The 24,201-nt window shown below is 32.9% G+C and overlaps 1 protein-coding gene across 1 annotated transcript; it reads right to left on the bottom strand.

The window, feature by feature from the left end:
• Nucleotides 1–229: 229 nt before the first annotated feature.
• Nucleotides 230–21,381, bottom strand: LOC112012226 (cysteine-rich receptor-like protein kinase 10). Its single transcript, XM_065771763.1, is given in 14 exon segments — nt 230–505; nt 508–534; nt 613–763; nt 875–1,112; nt 1,236–1,446; nt 1,531–1,730; nt 1,818–1,925; nt 4,334–4,495; nt 4,656–4,894; nt 4,968–5,066; nt 5,209–5,389; nt 18,043–18,101; nt 21,083–21,162; nt 21,244–21,381. Coding segments are annotated over 14 exon segments (2,112 nt in total). The 3' UTR covers nt 230–286.
• Nucleotides 21,382–24,201: the final 2,820 nt, after the last annotated feature.

Genomic DNA, 24,201 nt, shown 5'->3' with positions numbered 1-24,201 from the left:
TAAATCCCACAAAAATACAAGAAAATAAATTAAAGTAATTACAACACTTTTTTGTCATAAAATAAGCCAACACTAATGTTATGAGAAAAATCATAACTTAACAAGTATGTATTATAATAAATATTTAATAAAAAACATTTAGTTCATTGGAACTATTTAATGGATAATTATCAAAATCCAGCATTAACATACTCGTAAGTATATAATTATTATACAACAATGCCTTTATCGTGCAACCATATTGGAAATGGATAACCCATATATTGAATAACTTTCTAATTCGTTCTCACATATATGTGCTTAATTGCTTTTCTAGCAATAGAAAATATGGGTTTTTCAGGGAAGGTAGTGTCAAACTATCATTTGCCAACATAGCTGTAACATCTGACATTGTTGGTTGATCAATTGCATTATCTCCTACGCATAGGAGACCAACATGAATGCATCGAAGCATCTGATCCTTGATGAATGAATCACTAAGTGTTGGATCCATTAAGTCTAACATGGGGCATCTTCTTTCCATAATTCCCATGCCTGAAACAAGATAATAGCGTGTTAGAGAGATACAATAAATATCACAAAATCATCCAAGCTGATTCATTTTTCACTTACATATCGAACAAGACTGACCAAGTGCTTAGTGTGGTAGAAATTGTTGCTTTTCCTACCACTCACAATTTCTAGCAATAGAACTCCAAAACTGTAGACATCGAATTTTATAGAGAAAACTCCCTCCATGGCATATTCAGGAGACATGTATCCACTAACATCAAATCATAAAACAAGTTTTAAGTCTAACTTCATTATATGGAAACAATAATATTTAGCATAGAAAGTGAAACAAGTATAAGAAGGTATGAATTAGTTTACTTACTATGTCCCCACAATCCTCCTAGTATTTGCTTCCAATTCATTTTGTTGGAAAATTCTTGCCATACCAAAATCAGATATTTTGGGGTTCATATTTTCATCTAGGAGAATATTACTAGCTTTCAAATCTCTATGGATTACTCTCAATCTTGAGTACTTGTGGAGGTAAAGCAATCCTTGAGCAATTCCTTCAATTATGCTAAAACGTGTAGGCCAATCTAACATTTTGCTTTTGGTTGAATCTATAAGATATAAATTGTAGAATAAGACTAGTAATTTACTTTGAGCAAAATCATATACATTAACAAATTACTTGATGGAAAAAGGAAAATCAAGTGTTATATAAAAGTGAACGCCTTCCTAACCAAAGAGGAAGTAGTCCAAGCTTTTGTTTGGCATGTATTCATAGATTAACATTCTCTCTTCTCCATGAATGCAGAAACCTAGAAGTTGAACAAGATTCATATGTTGGAGTTCAGATATAAGTATCAACTCATTCTTGAACTCTAACATTCCTTGTCCTGAATTTCTTGAAAGTCTCTTTATAGCTATTTCTTGCCCTTGTGAAAATATTCCCTAATGAAAGAATCAATAATTCATCATACAATGTCGAACAATTCAATCAAAACATCTTTCATCAAAGAGGTTTGTAGACCTAACCTTATAAACAGGTCCAAAGCCTCCCTCTCCAAGCTTGTTTTCCAATGAGAAGTTATTTGTCGCAGACATGATGCATTTATAACTGAATATTCTCAAATCATTCCCCTGCTTTCTATCATTTTGAAGCTCATTGACAGTGGTAAACGTATCGGAGTTCATTAACTCAGGCATTCCATCGTCACTCTTTGCATCCTTCTCCACTATTTAGATCAATACAGAGCTTTAGAGATCATCTCGAAATTCTGAATACTTTTGAAATTCTGAATGTTACTATGAGAAGCATTTACCTTGAAGAATTACATTTCTCCTTGATCGGTGGCACAAGATGCAGAAGAAAATTACAACTAGAGCAATGACACCTATGGCTATACCAACCCATATCCATTTCTTTGTACCTGCATTCAGTGATTGTCAATGGGTAAAAGGAGGCGTGCCAGGGGCAATTTCTTACCCTCCCCCTATTTTTTATTAATAAAACTTTTAAATTATATATAAATTTTATTAAAGTACCCCCTTCATATTAAGAAATGTACAAACACTCATTTAAAGTATTATTGTCTCTTTTATTTTCATTAATTTTTAATTTTATAACTCTAACTTCAGTAGCATTTATATATAAAAATATATAAGTAAATCCATGTAATAAAACTCCTTTTTTCCCCAAAGAAACTATTTTTCATTATGCATCTATAGAGCTAGCAAGTGTATGAATGTACGGATTTTTTTTTTCCATTTAAAGAAAAGAAGCTATGATTTTTATGGTTCAAACCGTGGGATATACTCTACTTTATCCTCTGTAAACAAAAGAAAAGTTTTTCATTTAGATTTACCATTATATATTTATCTTATACATGACATTACATGTGTTGTTTCTTGATCAATTACATATTCTAGATATGTTAAGGCATATGAAGTACATTTAGTATTTAATTAATTAATCCATCTAAAATTAATTCATTTGTACACATTTTATATTATCTAAAACTATTGTTATACTCTAATATGTAATTTTTAGTTTGTTTAACAAAAAAAATTGATTTAAAATGTTTAAGAAATTAATATTAATTATGATTAATATAATTTAAAGAATAATTATACATGACCCAATAAAAGAAATATTTTTCTTGGTTTATATAAAATGGACTTCACGAATTTTTCTTATATAAGAAGAAACTATATATATATATATATATATAAAATACATCGAATTAATTAAAGACATGTTTTTTTTTTTTTGAGAAAATTAAAGACATGTTTTAAGCAGGGCAGAGAAATGTTTTGCATGCGTGACTACAACCAAGGTATGGAGAAACTGTGAAGAATGCTATATTAATAAGANGGGGGGGGGGGGGGGGGGGGGGGGGGGGGGGGGTAGCAAAAGATCCTAATCAATCCCTTCAAAAATGCAGTCTTGCATATCAACGTGGAAAGCAAAGTGCACTGCTTGGAAATCCACAATCCATCATGATCCTTGATGAAGCCCCTTTGTGTACTTAGCTATTATAATATTTAACTTTTTTTTTTTTACTTTTTCTTTTGTAAAAGTTTCTTGTTCATATAGTTAATTATATATTAAATTTTAAAAATAGTTCATTTCTATTACGGTTTAGAAATTAAATATATATACAACATATTAGGGAAACAAAACATTATTTTTTGCTTTAAGATAGTCTAAAAATGATAATATGATCTCAATTTTTTGTAATAATTTACTCAACTTTATAAAACTTTGTGTATAAACAATAAAAAATAACATAAATTTACTAGATAAATTGAATATGATGAAGAATTGAATATGATTTCTTTTTGTGAATTTACATAATTACATTAAAATATCACTTCGTATTCAAATGAATAATTTTCAAATTGGTTTCTATATTATATATTCACATGATATGCATATATCATATACAAAATTTTCCTCCCCTCAACTCAAATCTTGGCTCCGCCATTGGTTTTAAGTATATGTGTTTGTACTTAGAACAAAAAATTTGGTTCCACCTCTATTTTTCATGACTAATCATTTGCTATTGACTGTAATGTTGAATCACAATTGCAAAATATGTATATCAACAATCGAACAATAAGAGGGATATGAATTAACTTTGACGTATTCATATCGTTATTACTAAGGGTACGTTTGGTACACTGAATGTAGATTACATTAGAAATAGTAATCTTTATTACTGGGTATAGAAGACATTGTAATGGAATAACTATTACTATTCATAAGTTTGGTTGTTACATATGGAAAACTTGTAAAAGATGATGTATAAGGAAACTTTATATTTTTGGAAATTTATTAATTTTAAAACCTATTATATATACTAAGGAATAGTTATTACATACATTTTAAAGAGGAATAACTATTCTTCAATTTAAAGAATAGTTATTCCAATGTAATAACTAATCCATGTAATAAACATGCAACCAAATGACCGAATTGATATTACACATGAATAACTATTCCATTACAGGGGCTATTACAGCGTACCAAACGTACCCTAAGTTCTTATTAATTTTTGTATCTAGTATAATGGAATGAGATTCACTTACTTTATGTTGTCTTCATATTGTCATTTTATAGTTAACCTTTTATTCTATGTACATATATATATATATATATACATATATATTATCATGTCATTTAAAAAATTTTCTCTTAAAAAAAATATCATTTAAAATTTTAAATAATGTGATAATTTATAAACCTTTAAATTTAAAAACTTTAATGTAAACCATAGTATGCATCCATTATAAATGGAAACAATCATTCAAGAGTTTATTAGCTTAAGAAACATACCATTTTGAGAAGACTTTGGTATTAGAACATAAAGAGCTGGAATTATACCAGAGAGATCTTGGAAGAATTCCCCCTTTTTCACCCAAAATTTGCATCCAGTCTGATTAATTATCATATAGGGAAGTATAGGCATCACAGCCACAGCGGTACCAGCAAGTAACCCTGCAATCATTCATGGTAAGTTTAGTGTTATTATCCAATTGCAAGAAGCTAGGTTCAGGCCCTTGTATGAAGTAACCAGATCTTTTATCAAACATGTCATCACGACGACGACACGATGGTAGCCATCTCTTGCAGCCTCCATCAGTACTGTGTCCATTACAGTTTTCAGTATCTGCAATACAGGATCCATCAAAACTAAGAAGTTTCCCCTCAAAACTTAGAAACCATGCTGATTGTCCACCTTGCTTTATATCATTATAAACCAAATATTCTTCATCCTCGTTAGAAACAATGGTGAAATTATACATGCGCTTGGATTCATCTGATATGACCAAAACTCCACCTCGTCGCCGAATGATCAATTGGCGACTCTTGGATCCCACTCTAGAGAAAACTGCCCTGAAACTGGGACAACCTCGTTCAACCATGAGGTAAGTGACCAAGGTCTTCCATTCTTGTGGTCGACACTAACTTCATCCCCGGCAGAAGTGTGTCTGTAGGCTCATCAAACTTTGCCACAAAACCCTTTGCGTAGTTCCATTGGAATCCAACTCTTGCAGGACAAAATTCCCTGAATCCAATAGAGTTGCAATGAGAGTGTATGTGTAGTTGGTTGCTTGATGTAAATATAGAGGTATTGCATCTCCACCTTGGGGCAAAATTTTGAAATTTCCTTTGGCATCCAACGTAAGAACCGCAGCAGTGTTCACTACCGATGCGTTTCTGTTGCCAACCCAAACAATTTTTTTAGGGTCATTGGTGAACCATATTCCAAGTAGGTGTTGTTGGTACTTCCAGAGTGGAAGAACCCCAAAGTGAATGCTTCTTTGGCAGAAACTAGATCACTTGAGGAATTAAGAGTGTCGCCTGATTTGAGAGTGTCCCTTGGCCTTGCTGCAGCAAAGAAAATCCACATGCATGATAACATTAGCAAGAACATAAGTTTAAGATGGATTTCATTCGTAGCCATGAATGAGCTCCGAATTTCTCCAAAGGGAAAGCACTTTGCTCGAACGCAGACTTAATGCGTAGGCAGCGTAGTTATTTGGGGTTTGGAAAGCATATTTTTACGAGATTGTATGGTTGTTTAGCCAATGGTGTGGCTCATTGTTTAGCTGAGTTTGCTAGAGGGTTGGGTGATGAGATTGTATGGTTGGAGGAGTCCCCTCCCCCTGCTCTAGATGCTCTGTAATTGGACTTGGTTAATGTTTAATGAGGTTCATTGCACTTTCAAAAAAAAAAAAAAAATTTGTATCTCTTTACTTTTCTTTTCTTGCCGTATTTAGCTAAGTCAGTGAAAGACCAAAAAACAAAAATAAATGGAACACGTGAACAGTGCAATGTACGCTGAGCTTTTCCTAAAAGATGAGGCTCTCAAATGCAAAGTTGGTAAAAACATATGTTTGTTTACATTGTAGTCAGTAGTTTTAAGGTCAAAATAAGCATTTGCCTGTTTCGTCAAAATTTTTCAGTAAAATATCTTTATTTTTAGGAATGGCAATAGGTCGGGTTCGGGCCGGGTTTTTCCATACCCGGACCCGACCCGCGGGTCAGGACCCGTGGCCCGAACCCGGCCCGTTTATTAAACGGATTTTTTTGCCGGGGCCCACACCCGCCTCGCCGGGCCCCGCGGGCCCCACGGGCCCCGTCCAGCCAGGCCACTTCATGGCCCAATCTTCAGCCCCTAACAGTGGCCCAATCCGTGGCCCAATCAATTAGAAAAAAAAAAAGTTTTCCTGAGAAAAAAAATCATAGCAGTGCAGCACAAACAACCAATCCAAATGAATCTCAAATCAAATCCACCATAACCATTCAAATTTCCTATTCACAGAAACAAAATACATTTGAAATCAAACTATTCACAGAAACCAAATCAAATCTCAACAACAAAATCTAAATCCCCAAACCCACAGGTTAAACAAAAGAATCTAAAATCCCCAAACCCACTAATCAAATAAAGAAAAAATGGAAGAAGAACATCAAAAACCATTGCCGTATATCACCATGGTTGTTCGTCTTCGTCTTCGTCTTCGTTAGAGAGGGAGACCGTGAGAGATATGAGAGGGAGACCGTGAGACCGTGAGAGATATGAGAGAAATAGAATCAGAAAAATGGAAAGAGAGAAAGAAAGTGAGAGACAGCGCGTATAAAAAGGTCAGTAGAAAATAATAAAATAATTAAAAAAATTGATTATTTAAATAGAAGGGGGATAGAATAGATGAACTGATGTGAAGGTATTGTAAAAGTGAATGGGTAAAATAGAAAAAGTAGGTTTTTATGTGTAAAATAGACACAAATTTTAAACGAGCTGATGTGAATGCTCTAAGTCAGTGAAAGACCAAAAAGCAAAAATAAATGGAACACGTGAACAGTGCAATGTGCGCTGAGCTTTTCCTAAAAGATGAGTCTCTCAAATGTAAAGTTGGTAAAAACATATGTTTGTTTACATTGTAGTCAGTAGTTTTAACATCAAAATGAACATTTGCCTCTTTTGCTAAAATTTTTCAGTAAAATATCTTTATTTTGAAACTATTTAGCGAAATATTTATGTTTTAAACTTAATTTTCTAAAAGTCAAGTTTCAATGAAAAACTGGATTTTTAGAAAAAAAAATCGAGTTTCAATAAAAAAAACTCGATTTTTAGAAAATTGAATTATATGAAATCAAACTAAAAAAAAAAAAGATTACATGGAACTCAAGTTCCATTAAAGGAACTCAAGTTCTATGTAAAATTTCTCACATTACTCTATTTTCATCAAATCAAGTTTTTCATTGAAACTCGATTTTCTAAAAATCGAGTTTCAAAATATAAGTATTTTGCTAGATAGTTTCAAAATAGAGGCATTTTACTACATCTTTTGGACTAAATGAGGAAATGCCCATTTTGGCCACTAAACATGTCCAAGTTTTAGTGGCCACAGTAGCACTTAGATGATGGCAAAAAAAGCAAAATTGAATTTTAAAAATATTTTTCTTTTATGTACCATTTTTTTTCTATTTTTTTTTTTCCATTTTACAAACTCACAAATTCTTGTTGGCCAAAATACAAATACACCCCTGGGGTTTGCATCTGTTGCAAAAACACCCCATGAGAATTCAATTCTTCCTAATAACTCCCTAAGGCTTCTATATCTACCAAATTGACCCTTGGGACAAAATTTTATTAGCTTTTGTGGATGAAAAAAATCATGTGACTATCACATCACTAGTAGCACAAATTAGTTTGTGAATCTTCTTAATGTGGTCACATAATGGTTGCATAATTTATTTATTTATTTTTGTCCGTATGAGCTAACAAAAGTAAGTTATAAGTGTCAATTTGGTGGATATAGAAACCTCATGAAATTATGAGAAATAATTGAAAACATAAGGGGTGTTTTTGCAAATGACCCAAACATAGGGGATGTTTTTGCATTTTAGTCATTCTTTTATATGCCCACAATTTCACAAAAATTAATAACTCTGAGGCTCTCATATGATATCTATATTCCTAGCCCCTTCAAAATAGCAGCCTCCAGTTCCATTGTTGCCTACCATAATGATGTCAAGCTAGTTTCTCTGAGGTTCAAGAACAAAAAGAAATCAAGAAATTACAAGGTGATATATTGAGAGAGAGAGAGAGAGAGAGAGAGAGAGAGAGAGAGATGAAAATTGAAAAGTAAGAGAAGGAACTAATGTCTAATGTTTGATGTTTCTGTGTGGGAGAGAGAGATATATTAAAAATAAGAGGTGGATCAGCTAAACAAGAGTGGTTAATAACAAAATTACTCTAACCCAACAATATTACTCAATACTCAAATATTTTTAATTTTTACCAGAATAATATTATGTTTGTTCCTAAATTTTACAAAACCTAACTTTTAGATCTTCTTATCTCTCTTTTTTTTTTTTTTATTATTGTAAATTTTAGTTTTTCTATGTTTTAGGAGGAGAGAGACATAAAAGATGAACAAAAATACATATTTACCCCTATTTTTAACAGAAGTGGGTTACGGAGCCTTAACAGAGTGAATCTCAGGTAGGTAAAATAACATTTTTCAAACGACAGGTAGGCAATGTAAATTCGGGCCAAACCACAGGTGGGTTTCCTCTAATTACCCTAATAAATAAAATGACATCTTCATTCTGTTTTTAATGCAAAGAATTATGATAGTGAATGACATATTAATGGTCCATAGTTTCATTACTTCTTCCAAGCTTGTATTTTCAATTTGGAAAAAGTTAACCAATACCCTAAAAACATTAATTTAGGAAATATTCTTAAAAACTTTTTATGAGAAAAGAAAAAAAAAACAATTTTTTTTTACGATTTTTTATATTTTTCATGAAAGTAATATCAAAACTTTCCTAAATTGTCCATTAACAAATACCTTAAGGCTTCATTTAGGAGTTCATAAGGAAATGAAATAAAATGGAATTGAATAATAAAAAATGAATGAAATAGAATGGAATGTATTTAATTAAGTAAGAGAAAAGAATGGAATGTAATTAAATAACCTTGTTAGGATGTTTTAAAATAGATAAATGAAAATGAATAAGTAACCTTATTTGGGAGTAACATAGATGGAAATGAATGGAATCATTTTATAATATTATTACTATTAGACCCCTATTTTAAAATGAAGGGTTGAATATATAAGGATATTTAGGGAGTTTTAGTAAAAAAAAAATTCATTAAAACTAATTACATTCCTTCCAATTCCTTCTAATAAGTGTTCCCTTCTACTCATTCCATCCCTGCTCATTTAAATTCTCTTATTTCCATTTCTTTCATTAAAACTCCCAAACAAGGGAATGAGAGAATATTCTAAAATTATTTTTTTCATTCATTTCCAAATTATTTCATTTTCTATTTCCAAATTATTTCATTTTCTCCTTCCAAACGAAGGCTACGAGTACCTATTAACCAAACATTTTTCCTTTGAAAAATGTTAACAAATGCTCTAAAGATATTCGTTTCGAAAATATTTATAGAAACTTTTTATAGAAAAAAAATATATAACTAATTTTTATATTTTTTTATAAAATTAATATAAAAACTTTCATAAATTGATGAATTAACAAATATCTTAAAAGCCGAGACTCTTTTACTTTTTAGTATCGTATTATTCTCTAGTTAAATGTATTAAGGGTTCGTTTGGTTGGAGGAGTGGAAAAGTGAGAGGATGGAAAATTGTAGGAGGATGGAAAATATTTAGTTTTCCCTCATGTGTGTTTGGTTGAAGGGATGGAAAAGTGGGAGGGTGGAAAACTCTTTTGTTTGATTGAAAAGAAAAGTGGGAGGATAGAAAATGTGGTTTATATAAATTGACTATTATACCATTGTTATATAATAGGTAAGAAATAGATTATTTTGTACTCATTAAATAATATAAAATTTACCAACAATTATATTTTTCAATGAGAAGTGTTACATCCACAACATTTTTCGCAATACTTTCACAACAAAATTTATGTGGAAAGTTGTTACTAGTTCTAATTTGAACCCACTACTGAAATTATTTTTTTATTCACCAATATTAACTAATAACAATCTGTTACTTAAAATTTATTGTAAAAATATTGTAAAAATATTGTGGTAACATTTCTTATTTCATTTCATCCATACGTTTTTTTTTCCTCCTCCATACACGTTTGTCCTTATCTCTTCTTCTTTTTCTTTTTTTTCCTCCTCCATACGTTTATTTGCCACTTCTTTTCTTTCTTCTTCTCCCTCAATCTCTCATTCTCTCTTTTCTTTCTTCTTCTCCAGCTCTCTCTGTTTTTTTTTTTTTTTTTTCATACACGTTTGTCCTTATCTTCCCTTTCTTTTCTTTCTTTTTCTTTCTCAAATATGCAAGAAGTGCTCTCATTCTCTCTTTTTTCTTTTTCTTTTTTCTCCAGCTCTCTCCCTATTTTTTTTTTCTTCCTCCATACACGTTTGTCCTTATCTCCCCTTTCTTTTCTTTCTTTTTCTTTCTCAAATATTCAAGAAGTGCTCTCATTCTCTCTCTTTTTTTCTCCAGCTCTCGCTCTCTAGTTTTTTTTTTTTTTTTTTTTTTTACTTGATTCCAGATCAGCCGTTGTGTTCTGTTGTGTTTGTGAAGAGGGTAGGTGGGAGAGGGCATTTGTGTAATTTTACGTGAGATCACTTTTCTCTCTATAATTTTCCTCCTGATTTGGGAGGAAAAAATTTGTGGGCCTGGAGAGAAAATTTTCTCCGGGGTTTTCCATCCTCAGCATTTTCCTCCCGATGACAAACAGTGGAAAATACTGTTTTCCACCCTATTTTCCACCATTTGTTTTCCATCCTCCCTATTATCCCTCCAACCAAACACAGTGTAAAGGATACCATTAAGTAAGAATTAAAATGGTATATAGTCTAGGTATATGAAACTTTCTTTTCTTTTCTTTTTTAGTTTTCCTTGTTATCTTTTCAATTCATCTATAAAAATAAAAAATAAAAAATAAAAATTTTTCCCTGTTTTATTTTGCACGTTTCTGGCCCAGAAAATTAGTGATAAAGCCCTGAGTGTTTTTTTTCTTGAAGAATCCAGTTAATGTGTGTTTTTAGGACACGCATTAACAAATTTAATTTTAAAAAGGTTTTATTGAAAATTGAAAAAAATTTCAATTTTCGATAAACCTTTTTTAAAATTGGTTTATTATTGGGTGGCCTTAAGGCATAAAATCCTTTCTTGAAAGCAATTAAGGCTGTGTTTGGTTCATGTAAAATATTTTTCGGAAATGCTATTTTCAGGAAAGGAAAATATTTTCAAGTGTTTGGTAGCATTTCAAAAAATGCATTGAAAAATATTTTCTGGTGTTTGGTTGTATTCTTGAAAATACTATAGAAAACACATTTTCTACTTGTTGCTCACATTTTCTTAGCTTCCAAACAAATATATAATATCATTTCTTAGTCCACAAACACAAAAGAAACAAAACCAAAGAAAAAAATCATCAAGGGTGGGATGGGTCACGGTGCGATCGACGCGGTGCGACTCGCCGATGGACAGATCGGCTCAAGGGTGGGTCACCGGAATGGGATGGGTCGGTGAGGATGAGGGATGGGTCGGTGAGGATGAGGGATGGGTCGATCGGTTCATGGGTTCGTGGCACGATCTCGCCGATGGACGAGGTGGGTCGATTAGTTTGTGGGTTCGTGGCGTGATCTCACTGTCGCATGGATGGGGCGAGGATGGCGATCTGATTTTCTGGCACGATCTCTCTCTCTCTCTCTCTCTCTCTCTGTGTTTGCGCATCTGAGTCCTTTCTCTCTCTCTTTCTCTCTTTGCGCGTCTCTGGAAATGATTTGAAGGTAAAACAGAAGGTAAAAATATTTTCCGGGTCAAAGGGGCTATTTTACTGTCAAAGTAAATGATTTTCCAGAAAATTATATTTTTCATGCGCAACCAAACACACGGTTTCATGTAAAAGGATTTCCTGAAATCGTTTTCACCCAAAACAAACACAGCCTAAGCCTCGAGTTCAGATTTTGGAGTTTGGACCCAATGTTGATAGAAGAAACATTTCCACGTGCTTATTAGACTACAATGTCAGCAACCTGATATCATTCAAATTATACACGTGATTAGATCGGAATTATGTTAGGTACATAACTTTTGATACAATTTTGTGCCACAATTCACCATATAGTGAGTAGTAATTAGTAAGGATGTGTCCCCACATAATTCACTGGCATACCCTTACCAATCACAACTCATCATACAGCGAATTATGGTATAAAATTGTGACCCTAGCATAATTCTTAGATTAGTTCAAAGCAATAGAAAGATGGCCAGAAGTTAGATAAAAGTACTGATATCATTTAAATCATCAGAAATAAAAGGGTAAAAATTTTTGCATTCTGAAAATTGTACAAATATTCATAAATTAATTAAAAAATTACTCTTCGTGAATTCAAGAACTTTTATAGCTCAACCGATTTGACTCACTTTATGAGTCAACTAAACCATTTGAGTTATTGTTTGGATTCCGATAATCAGATGATTTTTCCTTAATTTTTTTTTATTAGAAGCTTATTTGTACTTTATCTTACATATGACAAATACTTTTTTTTTTTTTTCAGAAAGCTAGGGCTAGTTACTATAAAAGGAGAGAGAGAGAGAGAGAGAGAGAGAGAGAGAGAGAGAGAGAGAGAGAGAGAGAGAGAGAGAGAGAAGTAAGAGAAGGAACTAATGTCTAATGTTTGATGTTTCTGTGTGGGAGAGAGAGATATATTAAAAATAAGAGGTGGATCAGCTAAACAAGAGTGGTTAATAACAAAATTACTCTAACCCAACAATATTACTCAATACTCAAATATTTTTAATTTTTACCAGAATAATATTATGTTTGTTCCTAAATTTTACAAAACCTAACTTTTAGATCTTCTTTTCTCTTTTTTTTTTTTATTATAAATTTTAGTTTTTCTATGTTTTAGGAGGAGAGAGACATAAAAGATGAACAAAAATACATATTTACCCCTATTTTTAACAGAAGTGGGTTACGGAGCCTTAACAGAGTGAACCTCAGGTAGGTAAAGTAACATTTTTCAAACGACAGGTAGGCAATGTAAATTGGGGCCAAACCACAGGTGGGTTTCCTCTAATTACCCTAATAAATAAAATGACATCTTCATTCTATTTTTAATGCAAAGAATTATGATAGTGAATGACATATTAATGGTCCATAGTTTCATTACTTCTTCCAAGCTTGTATTTTCAATTTGGAAAAAGTTAACCAATACCCTAAAAACATTAATTTAGGAAATACTCTTAAAAACTTTTTATGAGAAAAGAAGAAAAAAAAATTTATGATTTTTTATATTTTTCATGAAAGTAATATCAAAACTTTCCTAAATTATCTATTAACAAATACCTTAAGGCTTCATTTAGGAGTTCATAAGGAAATAAAATAAAATGGAATTGAATAATAAAAAAGGAATGAAATAGAATGGAATATATTTAATTAAGTAAGAGAAAAGAATGGAATGTAATTAAATAACCTTGTTAGGATGTTTTAAAATAGATAAATGAAAATGAATAAGTAACCTTATTTGGGAGTAACATAGATGGAAATGAATGGAATCATTTTATAATATTATTACTATTAGACCCCTATTTTAAAATGAAGGGTTGAATATATAAGGATATTTAGGGAGTTTTAGTAGAAAAAAAAATTCATTAAAACTAATTACATTCCTTCCAATTCCTTTTAATAAGTGTTCCCTTCTACTCGTTCCATCCCTTCTCATTTAAATTCTCTTATTTTCATTTCCTTCATTAAAACTCCCAAACAAGAGAATGAGAGAATATTCTAAAATTATTTTTTTCATTCATTTCCAAATTATTTCATTTTCTCCTTCCAAACGAAGGCTACGAGTACCTATTAACCAAACATTTTTCCTTTGAAAAATGTTAACAAATGCTCTAAAGATATTCGTTTCAAAAATATTTATAGAAACCTTTTATAGAAAAAAAAAATAACTAATTTTTATATTTTTTTTATAAAATTAATATAAAAACTTTCATAAATTGATGAATTAACAAATATCTTAAAAGCCGAGACTCTTTTACTTTTTAGTATCGTATTATTCTCTAGCTAAATGTATTAAGGGTTCGTTTGGTTGGAGGAGTAGAAAAGTGAGAGGATAGAAAATTGTGGGAGGATGAAAAATATTTAGTTTTCCCTCATGTGTGTTTAGTTGAAGGGATGGAAAAGTGGGAGGGTGGAAAACTCTTTTGTTTGATTGAAAAGAAAAGTGGGAGGATAGAAAATGTAGTTTATATAAATTGACTATTATACCATTGTTATATAATAGGTAAGAAATAGATTTATTTGTACTCATTAAATAATATAAAATTTACCAACAATTATATTTTTCAATGAGAAGTGTTACATCTACAACATTTTTTCCAATACTTTCACAACAAAATTTATGTGGAAAGTTGTTACTAGTTCTAATTTGAACCCACTACTGAAATTATTTTTTTATTCACCAATATTAACTAATAACAATCTGTCACTTAAAATTTATTGTAAAAATATTGTGGTAACATTTCTTATTTCATTTCATCCATACGTTTTTTTTTTCCTCCTCCATACACGTTTGTCCTTATCTCTTCTTCTTTTTCTTTTTTTTCCTCCTCCATACGTTTATTTGCCACTTCTTTTCTTTCTTCTTCTCCCTCATTCTCTCATTCTCTCTTTTCTTTCTTCTTCTCTAGCTCTCTCTATTTTTTTTTTTTTTTCATACACGTTTGTCCTTATCTTCCATTTCTTTTCTTTCTTTTTCTTTCTCAAATATGCAAAAAGTGCTCTCATTCTCTCTTTTTTTTTTTTTTTTTTTTTTTTCTCCAGCTCTCGCTCTCTAGTTTTTTTTTTTTTTTTTTTATTACTTGATTCCAGATCAGCCGTTGTGTTCTGTTGTGTTTGTGAAGAGGGTAGGTGGGAGAGGGCATTTGTGTAATTTCACATGAGATCACTTTTCTTTCCACAATTTTCCTCCTGATTTGGGAGGAAAAAATTTGTGGGTCTGGAGAGAAAATTTTCTCCGGGGTTTTCCATCCTTAGCATTTTCCTCCCGATGCCAAACAGTGGAAAATACTGTTTTCCACCCTATTTTCCACCCTTTGTTTTCCATCCTCCCTATTATCCCTCCAACCAAACACAGTGTAAAGGATACCATTAAGTAAGAATTAAAATGGGATATAGTCTAGGTATATGAAAATTTCTTTTCTTTTCTTTTCTTTTTTAGTTTTCCTTGTTATCTTTTTAGTTCATCTATAAAAATAAAAAATAAAAAGTTTTCCCTGTTTTATTTTGCACGTTTCTGGCCCAGAAAATTAGTGATAAAGCCCTGAGTGTTTTTTTTCTTGAAGAATCCAGTTAATGTGTGTTTTTAGGACACGCACTAACAAATTTAATTTTAAAAAGTTTTTATTGAAAATTGAAAAAAATTTCAATTTTCGATAAACCTTTTTTAAAATTGGTTTATTATTGGGTGGCCTTAAGGCATAAAATCCTTTCTTGAAAGCAATTAAGGCAGTGTTTGGTTCATGTAAAATATTTTTCGGAAATGCTATTTTCGGGAAAGGAAAATATTTTCAAGTGTTTGGTAGCATTTCAAAAAATGCATTGGAAAATATTTTCTAGTGTTTGGTTGTATTCTTGAAAATACTATAGAAAACACATTTTCTACTTGTTGCTCACATTTTCTTAGCTTCCAAACAAATATATAATATCATTTCTTAGTCCACAAACACAAAAGAAACAAAACCAAAGAAAAAAAATCATCAAGGGTGGGATGGGTCACGGTGTGATTGGCGCGGTGCAACTCGTCGGTGGACAGATCGGCTCAAGGGTGGGTCATCGGAGTGGGATGGGTCACCGGAATGAGATGGGTCGGTGAGGATGAGGGATGGGTCGATCGGTTCATGGGTTCGTGGCGCGATCTCGCCGATGGACGAGGTGGGTCAATCAGTTTGTGGGTTCGTGGCGTGATCTCACTGTCGCATGGATGGGACGAGGATGGCGATCTGATTTTCTGGCGTGGTCTCTCTCTCTCTCTCTCTCTCTCTCTCTCTCTCTCTGTGTGTTTACGCATCTGAGTCCTTTCTCTCTCTCTTTCTCTCTTTGCGCATCTCCGGAAATGATTTGAAGGTAAAACAGAAGCTGAAAATATTTTCTGGGTCAAAGGGGCTATTTTACGGTCAAAGTAAATGATTTTCCAGAAAATTATATTTTCCATGCGCAACCAAACACACGGTTTCATGTAAAAGGATTTCCTGAAATCGTTTTCACCCAAAACAAACACAGCCTAAGCCTCGAGTTCGGATTTTGGAGTTTGGACCCAATGCTGATAGAAGAAACATTTCCACGTGCTTATCAGACTACAATGTCAGCAAGCTGATATCATTCAAATTATACACGTCATTAGATCGGAATTATGTTAGGTACATAACTTTTGATACAATTTTGTGCCACAATTCACCATATAGTGAGTAGTAATTAGTAAGGATGTGTCCCCACATAATTCACTGGCATACCCTTACCAATCACAACTCATCATATAGCGAATTATGGTATAAAATTGTGACCCTAGCATAATTCTTAGATTAGTCCAAAGCAATAGAAAGATGGCCAGAAGTTAGATAAAAGTACAGATATCATTTAAATCATCAGCAATAAAAGAGTAAAAATTTTTGCATTCTGAAAATTGTACAAATATTCATAAATTAATTAAAAAATTGCTCTTCGTGAATTCAAGAACTTTTATAGCTCAACCGATTTGACTCACTTTATGAGTCAACTAAACCATTTGAGTTATTGTTTGGATTCCGATAATCAGGTGATTTTTCCTTAATTTTTTTTTATTAGAAGCTTATTTGTACTTTATCTTACATATGACAAATACTTTTTTTTTTTTTTCAGAAAGCTAGGGGTAGTTACTATTTTTAGTCAAAAAAACTATTTTTATTGGGTCTCATTTTATGTTTTTTCTCAAAATTATTTTTGCTAAGTACTTTTAGCAAAAAAAAATAAAAATAAATAATTAACTTATTTTATTTAGTTTTTAGCTTTTTTTAATAATATTTTCAACCAAAAACTAAATAAATTGTTCTCAAACATAAAATGTTTATGCATATTGCTTGAGGGGTCAAATGGAAAAGAAAAAAAAAATCTTCCAGCTCTATTTCACATATCAACCCAATTGTTTGTTTTGTTTGTTGTCATTTACATTTCCAATTAATTTCTCAAGTTTTCAAAACCATGTGGCAGAGTTGTAATCTGCAAATTGGTTCCACTTTTTTCATGCTCCTGTTACCTTATCAATAAGTTTATGAGGAGAGGGGAGGCACCGTGTGAACTTCACTGATAGTTTTCAAATAATTTGGCAATGTGCAGACGACCTACAAGGCTGCAAGGTCACTTAAATCAATTATTTTGCCTCCACTATCCAATTTTCCCAGAAAAAACGACAGGAAAACAATTAAAAGTGACTTTTATCTAGTTATCTTTATATTTGGTACCCGTATGTTTTGTCTCGTCCTCCCGTACTCCCTCCATCTCCATTTGGCATTTGCCGCTAATAATTCAAAAGAGAAAAGACCCACATTGAAAGGTTATTTTCAAAGAGCAAAAGAACAATAATTGTAGAGCCAACAATCTTTTGTACTCGTTTTCCAAAAGAAAGGAATCTTGTACTGTATTGACTTGCTAAGATTATTAGTATTGACTTGCTAAGACCATTGGTGGTAACTTCTCCTAAAATTTGTTTCTCTATTTTAGGATAAAAGTTTTTTTTTTTTTCTCCTTTAACTAACTATTTTTTTTCTTTTTACCAGCATCAAATTCATTGGAACTAAAACTGAGCATCTACATTGGTGGACCTATTTTTTTTAGCTATTTTGGCACCACAAAAAGTTACTTTATTTATTCTACTTACTAACTTTACAAAACATTCAGCATCAATAGATCTATTTTAGCTTTCAACACAATAAAATAGTATATCTACTACAATAAAATAATATAATTACTACAATAAAATAATATATATCCACTGTCATAAACATCCACCACAACCACAACATCCACCACAACCACTTTAACCACAACCTCCCTGCACACAGAAAATTCTCAAATTAACATTTACAAGCTGAAAAAATAATAAGCACAACAATCAAATTATTAATACCGTTTGACCCAGAAAAACCCAATTTCAATTAACAATCAAATTATTAATATATCCCCTATTTTCTTAGTAACCAAACAAAAGGGTTGCATGATCCCAACCCAAATCCTAATTTTTTTCCCTCAACCCAGACCATCTAATATCACCAATCCCAAACAAAACTTCAAAAAAATTAGGATCTTTTGAATAACCCCAAGCATAATCAACAACAACATAAAAAACACACACACAAAGATGGCGATGGGGTGTGGCCTATGTGGGTTGGCGATGGCTGATTGCACAAAGAGCTTTGGTGAGAATAATGGATGAACGGAGCTGGGCTTCGAAGATGGGTGAGGATGATGGTGTTGGTGTGGGTCAGATATATGACGGCATGGGTCGACTTGAGAATTGGGGCTTGGGGCTTCGGTTGGCGGGTTGGGTCAGCAAAAGGGGTAGGTTAGAGCTGGGCAGGCAAGCTGGGTCTGGGGCGGCGTGGGTCAAGGGAGTGGATCGGTGAACGTTGAGCTTCGGGGTGGGCTGGCGATGGTGAGAGGATGATTGAGATTCGGGGTGGGCTAGCAGCAGTAAGAGTTGAGAGAGAGAAGTTAGAGTTGAGAGTTGAGAGTTGAGAGAGAGTGATCTGAACTGTCGGGTAGATGATAAAGAAATTAATAAATAAAAATGAAGCAATGAAATAATATTTTAATTGAGGGGAATAAAAAATTAATTTCTTTTTCTAGCTTTCAGCTACAATGCACAACCTTATATAGCTTTGCACTATAGCTTTGTAGGTAAAAAATTTACATATACCACCATCAATGTAGCACCCTTTTTTGTATATGGTGATGCTAAAAATAGCTTTTTAGCACCACCATTATAGATGCTCTTAGGAGGGAAATGGGTAAGCTAATACAGTAGGTTTTTAAGGCTTTTTTTTTTAGGTTACCTATATTCACTTGTTAACTCTAGCTATTTTAGGTAATCATGATTTAACCCATATAATCACTAATCAATAGATAAGATCGTGCATAATTAAACATGAACTTGACCTTATTATACCAAAAATATATGTGGATAAGTCATGGGACAAGACTTTGCATGCTTAAACTAGAAGTACACTATTTATATAGTATGATATGAATCTTACATATAGTAGGTGAAAATGGTCTTGAAATGACATGTTCAATGCACACAATGAGAAAAAGTTAGTATTGCGGAAATAATAATACTAATCTAGTTCCTTTGATTCCTTAATATACAATTTTTGTAAATGTTGTATAATGATAGGCCATAAATATATTGACCCCTTTGGTAAATTGATCAATTAATTAGCCAAGTTAATTAATTAATTCAATTAGCATGCAATACGCATGATAGCACAAACAAATCACCAAATAACTAAATGCACGGAAATTAAATTGACATAGGTGATTTGTTTATGAATAGGGAAAACTACCAAGGCAAAATTCTACCGGGTGAATTTAAGGTCACCACTCTCGAGAATCCACTATTATCATAACAAGTAAATGAATCTCAGTACCTTATATTAACCTACAATTGAACCCTTACCCTAATACATAATTGGACTTGTTCTGTAGTGATAATCTCTCATTTTCAATGCACGGCTCTCAGTACGTGACGAACCAATCGATGCACAGATCCAAGTAGGTAACTAACCACCAACTTGAGAAGGATGTTAGCTACAAAGTTGTTCAGTTCATCCATATGATAAAGATCACGAAACTCTTTGGTTACAAAACCCTACAGTGTACAAACGTAGTAGCTTCTTCAAGAGAAAGATGAACTAAGGCAAATTTGTCTCCAGTCACAATTTGCTTGAACAGAACCTTTACATCAAGTTTCATCTACTTGCATCATCTGTGACGACCCTTAAAATAATCCTTATATATGTCTAAGGTTATGAGAAAAGAAAGCCTAAACAAGTATCCACAGATATGTGTGAAATCAGATCTGAAAAACTAATTTTTGTAAATCTTGATGGATAGGTTATCTATCGAGCAGTTGTCGAGTATCGAGCTAAACATGTCTTTTAAACCTCGATAGATGCTATCTGTCAAACTATAAAATACAGCACTTCTTCACTTGATTCTTGGACAGATTTGCATGGTTTTAACACCTAGACTTGAACTCTTGTTCCTTAAAATATTAAACACATCCTAGATCTACCCAATTATAAGTAAAATGTGTTTTGTTAAAAGATTAGCCAATTCTAAATGACATATGTTCCTAACATGATTCACATATATCCTAACGATCTCCCCATTTGGCAATCCATGACAAAACCACAACAAACAAATGATCATATGAGAGAAGTCATAAATCACTCAACTCATACTCACTTATTGAATACAATAAAATCTAATCCTAACACAAACTCTTGAAAAACTTTACAAGAAGAGAGTTCATGGCAAGAAATACTTTGACAACCTGTATTTCTGAAACACTTTAAACAAAACTAATCACAGCATCTTAGTGTGAAACAGAAATATAAAAGATTGCATACAATAAATAAGAAGCATGTGCATTAAAAGAGAAAAGAAACAATACATGAAGAGATAGGTGAAAGAATGTAATAACAACGTCAATATATATATATATATATATATATATATCTCAATAAGAGTATAACAACGTCAATATATATATATATATATATATATATATATCTCAATAAGAGTACAAGGTTTGCTATCACAATGTGAGAACAATGTATCTAAAAAGAAAAGAAAAATAAAAGATATAAAAAGTCCTCACTATATCCCTCATAAACAAAAACACTCCCCCTAACAAAAATAATCTCCTATACTAACTCTCCCCCTAAGTACATGACTACTTTCATACCCAAAACTACTCCCCCTTTTTGTCACGAATGACAAAGGGTAAGTCATTGAGAAGCAGTCATCTACTCGTCACTAGAAGAGGTAGCACCATCATCCTTATCAGCATCATCACTACCAAAGCCATCATCACTCTCATCCTCTGAAGCCTATGGAGATAGAGACAGAGACGCTACAAAACCACCCATGACAACCTGTCGTCAAGTGATACGACCAACACTGGTGTTCACTTGACACAACTCATCATTGAGAGTGTCAAGGTGAGCATCCATGCACACAAGCTGTGCCATGATGGCTTCAAGAGTCAATCCACTCACGAAAGAAGAAGAAGCAAAGGTGGATGGAGCGGAAGAAGCTGAAGGAGTCATCATCTCGGTCTATGCCTGCTTCGATCAAAGATGGGCCTCGCTCCATCTAATGGTCACTGCATTTATGGCACACATGATAGAGAAGTGTGGAGACTCAAGATAGGAGACAGACATATGGTGAAGAATTCGCGTGATAGTAGAAGGGAAAATGAGCTTATCACGGGTCATCGTATCCTTATAGATAGAATAAGGGAGAGTATGAAGTGAGAGGAGAAGTCTATGGTAAGCCTCTAAAGGAGAGATAGCAAAAAATCGAGCATAAGGCTTAGTAATCAAATTATAGTGAGACAAGAGATGTAAAACAAATGTCATCACCATATTCAGGGACCTCGGGCCTTTTACAAAGTCTGAGTAAGGGGTGTTTTGACAGTCACCCCAAGATGAGGATGTCTCACAGAAAAGAGACATGAGTTCGTCTTTGGACACAGTCCTAAGACAATCACAGCCGGTGTAGTTAGCAAACTCTACCCTCGGAACATGTAGCACCTCGAATATAAGATCTGAAGTGACTACAATGTGCGTACCTTAAATGTGAGTGATGAAATGAGGTACAAAGTAATCAAATTCATGTATATTGGAGTAAAACTCCTATATGATCACGGAGGGACAAGTGACTGGGATGCCACAAAGGGACTCCCAACCCCTACTATAGATGACAGTGGGAAGGTCAGTATCTAAAAAATTCAAAAGGATGACTTGGCATTCCGAATGAATGCCGCGTCAAGAAAAAGTTCTCCAAAAAGTCCTTACGGGCTTTATCATTACGGAACCTGACATGAAATGGGGTAGGATCTATAGAGGAAGATGCCCTGGAATAAAGAGGGTTCCGGGACAGAGTAGACTTGCTCTTTTTAGGTGCCATAGAGCAAACTAATCGAGAGAGAGAGAGAGAGAGAGAGAGAGAGAGAGAGAGAGAAAGAGAGAGAGAGAGAGAAGTACCAAACACAGTTAATATCAAAAAGAAAGAAAAGAATGATACATATGCATGAAAAATGCATGAACATGTCACATGCAGCAATAAATACATCATGGGCTCAGCTCAATCCAAACCTACCAGCGCACATGATTTCAACATAGTAAACACACATCTATAATGCATAAAACATTGTGAAAATGAAAATGTGATGCAATGCATGAACAAATAGGATCATTTAAGCAAAACCCAACCTAAAAATTTTGCAAAAACCTCATCAATTTTGAAAAATCCCAAAATTTTCAAAAACCCCAAAAGTAGGTTAAAAAAATAATGAAATGCATGATTAATGAAAGAAGAAAGATCATACCAGAGGAAGAAAACACCCTTGAGGCCGAAGATTGAATGGGGAAGAGGTTTAGAGAGAGGGAAAAGTGTTTGGGGAGGTGAAGAGTCAGAAACTATCGAGAGAGATCGGAGAAAATGAGCGAAAAATCTTGTTGAAGCTTTATATAGAAATTACGATTCTCGATGGATTGAAAGGTGTCGAGAGGTGTCAAGCACTAATTCTCGATAGATGGAGCTGTCGAGGTGCTATCGAGAGGTGTCCACAGAAAAGTGACCTTGATGGATTGAGAAGCTATCAAGCATCTATCGAGCATTCAGAAACTTTCTCGATGGATCAAGAAATTATTGAGACAAATTCTCAAAAATTTCGATGAATCGAAATTGCAATAACAGTTGTCGAGAAAAGGAAGATCAAGAGGCTCGATAGATAGCCTAGCTATCAAGAGGTATCGAGAAGCTGTCAAGAAGTGCACAAAATAGTTTTTCAAAGAAGAGAAAAACACACAGATGAATGCAATCAAGCATACTACTCAACCAACGATCCATTCAATATTTTAAGCTCTCAAAAACATCTCTAAAAAAAATGTCAAGCATTTAGATCCAAAACACACACACACACTAAATAAGTCTAACCAATTTTATATTTCAAAAACAAGTTAAGATAATTTAGTGAGCATACATTAACACATGTATCCCTTGTGATGGCCAAATCACTTTGTACCTGCACATGTATCAAGAGTAGCAAAGAATATTGCGTGTTGTGTGTGAAAAACATCACAAGATTGCATAAGTATCTACATGTTATGGTGATTTGAGATATGAGAAAATCATTTTAACTCATACACAATCATAACTGCTTGATGGGGACTGTCACCTTCGAAGTACATCCTATAACTCCCACATCTCCTAGAAGACATGCTTGCAATCATATATAAAGCATTTTGATTCTTTTTGCTTTTATTTTTTCTTTGTATATTCTTTTTCTCTTAAGCATATCATGCATGGGCATATAAAAGAGAGAAAAGAAATACCTAATGATGTTAAGCATTTGACATTGCACTTTTGCTATGCCAAAACATACAGATGTCATTTCATGATTGGCGGGCAATAGTGGTGAGATTGTTATTTATGTCTTTCTCTTAGGATATGCTAGTCATTCCCATAAAAAAGAGTGATACGAGTGTTAAGTATAAGAGATTACTTAATCATACTCATTGCAAACATGAGCCACAAAACTCACTTGCTTAGTTATGCGTAGAAATGCGCATCTATGTTACAAATGATACAAAGTTTAGAAAATTTTGTTTCAATGGCCATCCAAGGTACACAAGTACCAATGTACACAAACACACACTGTTTTTGTATTTTTATGGTTTTTCAAATTTTATTTATATTTTTATGAAAAACAAAATAAAGCAAAACTGAAAACAAACAAACAAAGACATGTTAAACAAAGCAAAGTATAAAATTAAATTAACTCAAAACAAGAAAGCAAAACACACAAGTAATGCATACTCAAAAAGAAAGAGAGAGAAAAGTGACTAAATCACTTAGAGTCC

Source organism: Quercus suber, unplaced genomic scaffold, assembly GCF_002906115.3.
Source record: "Quercus suber isolate HL8 unplaced genomic scaffold, Cork oak 2.0 scaffold_48, whole genome shotgun sequence".
In the NCBI taxonomy this organism is placed as follows: Eukaryota; Viridiplantae; Streptophyta; class Magnoliopsida; order Fagales; family Fagaceae; genus Quercus; species Quercus suber.
This window is presented reverse-complemented; position numbering and strand designations above follow the sequence as displayed.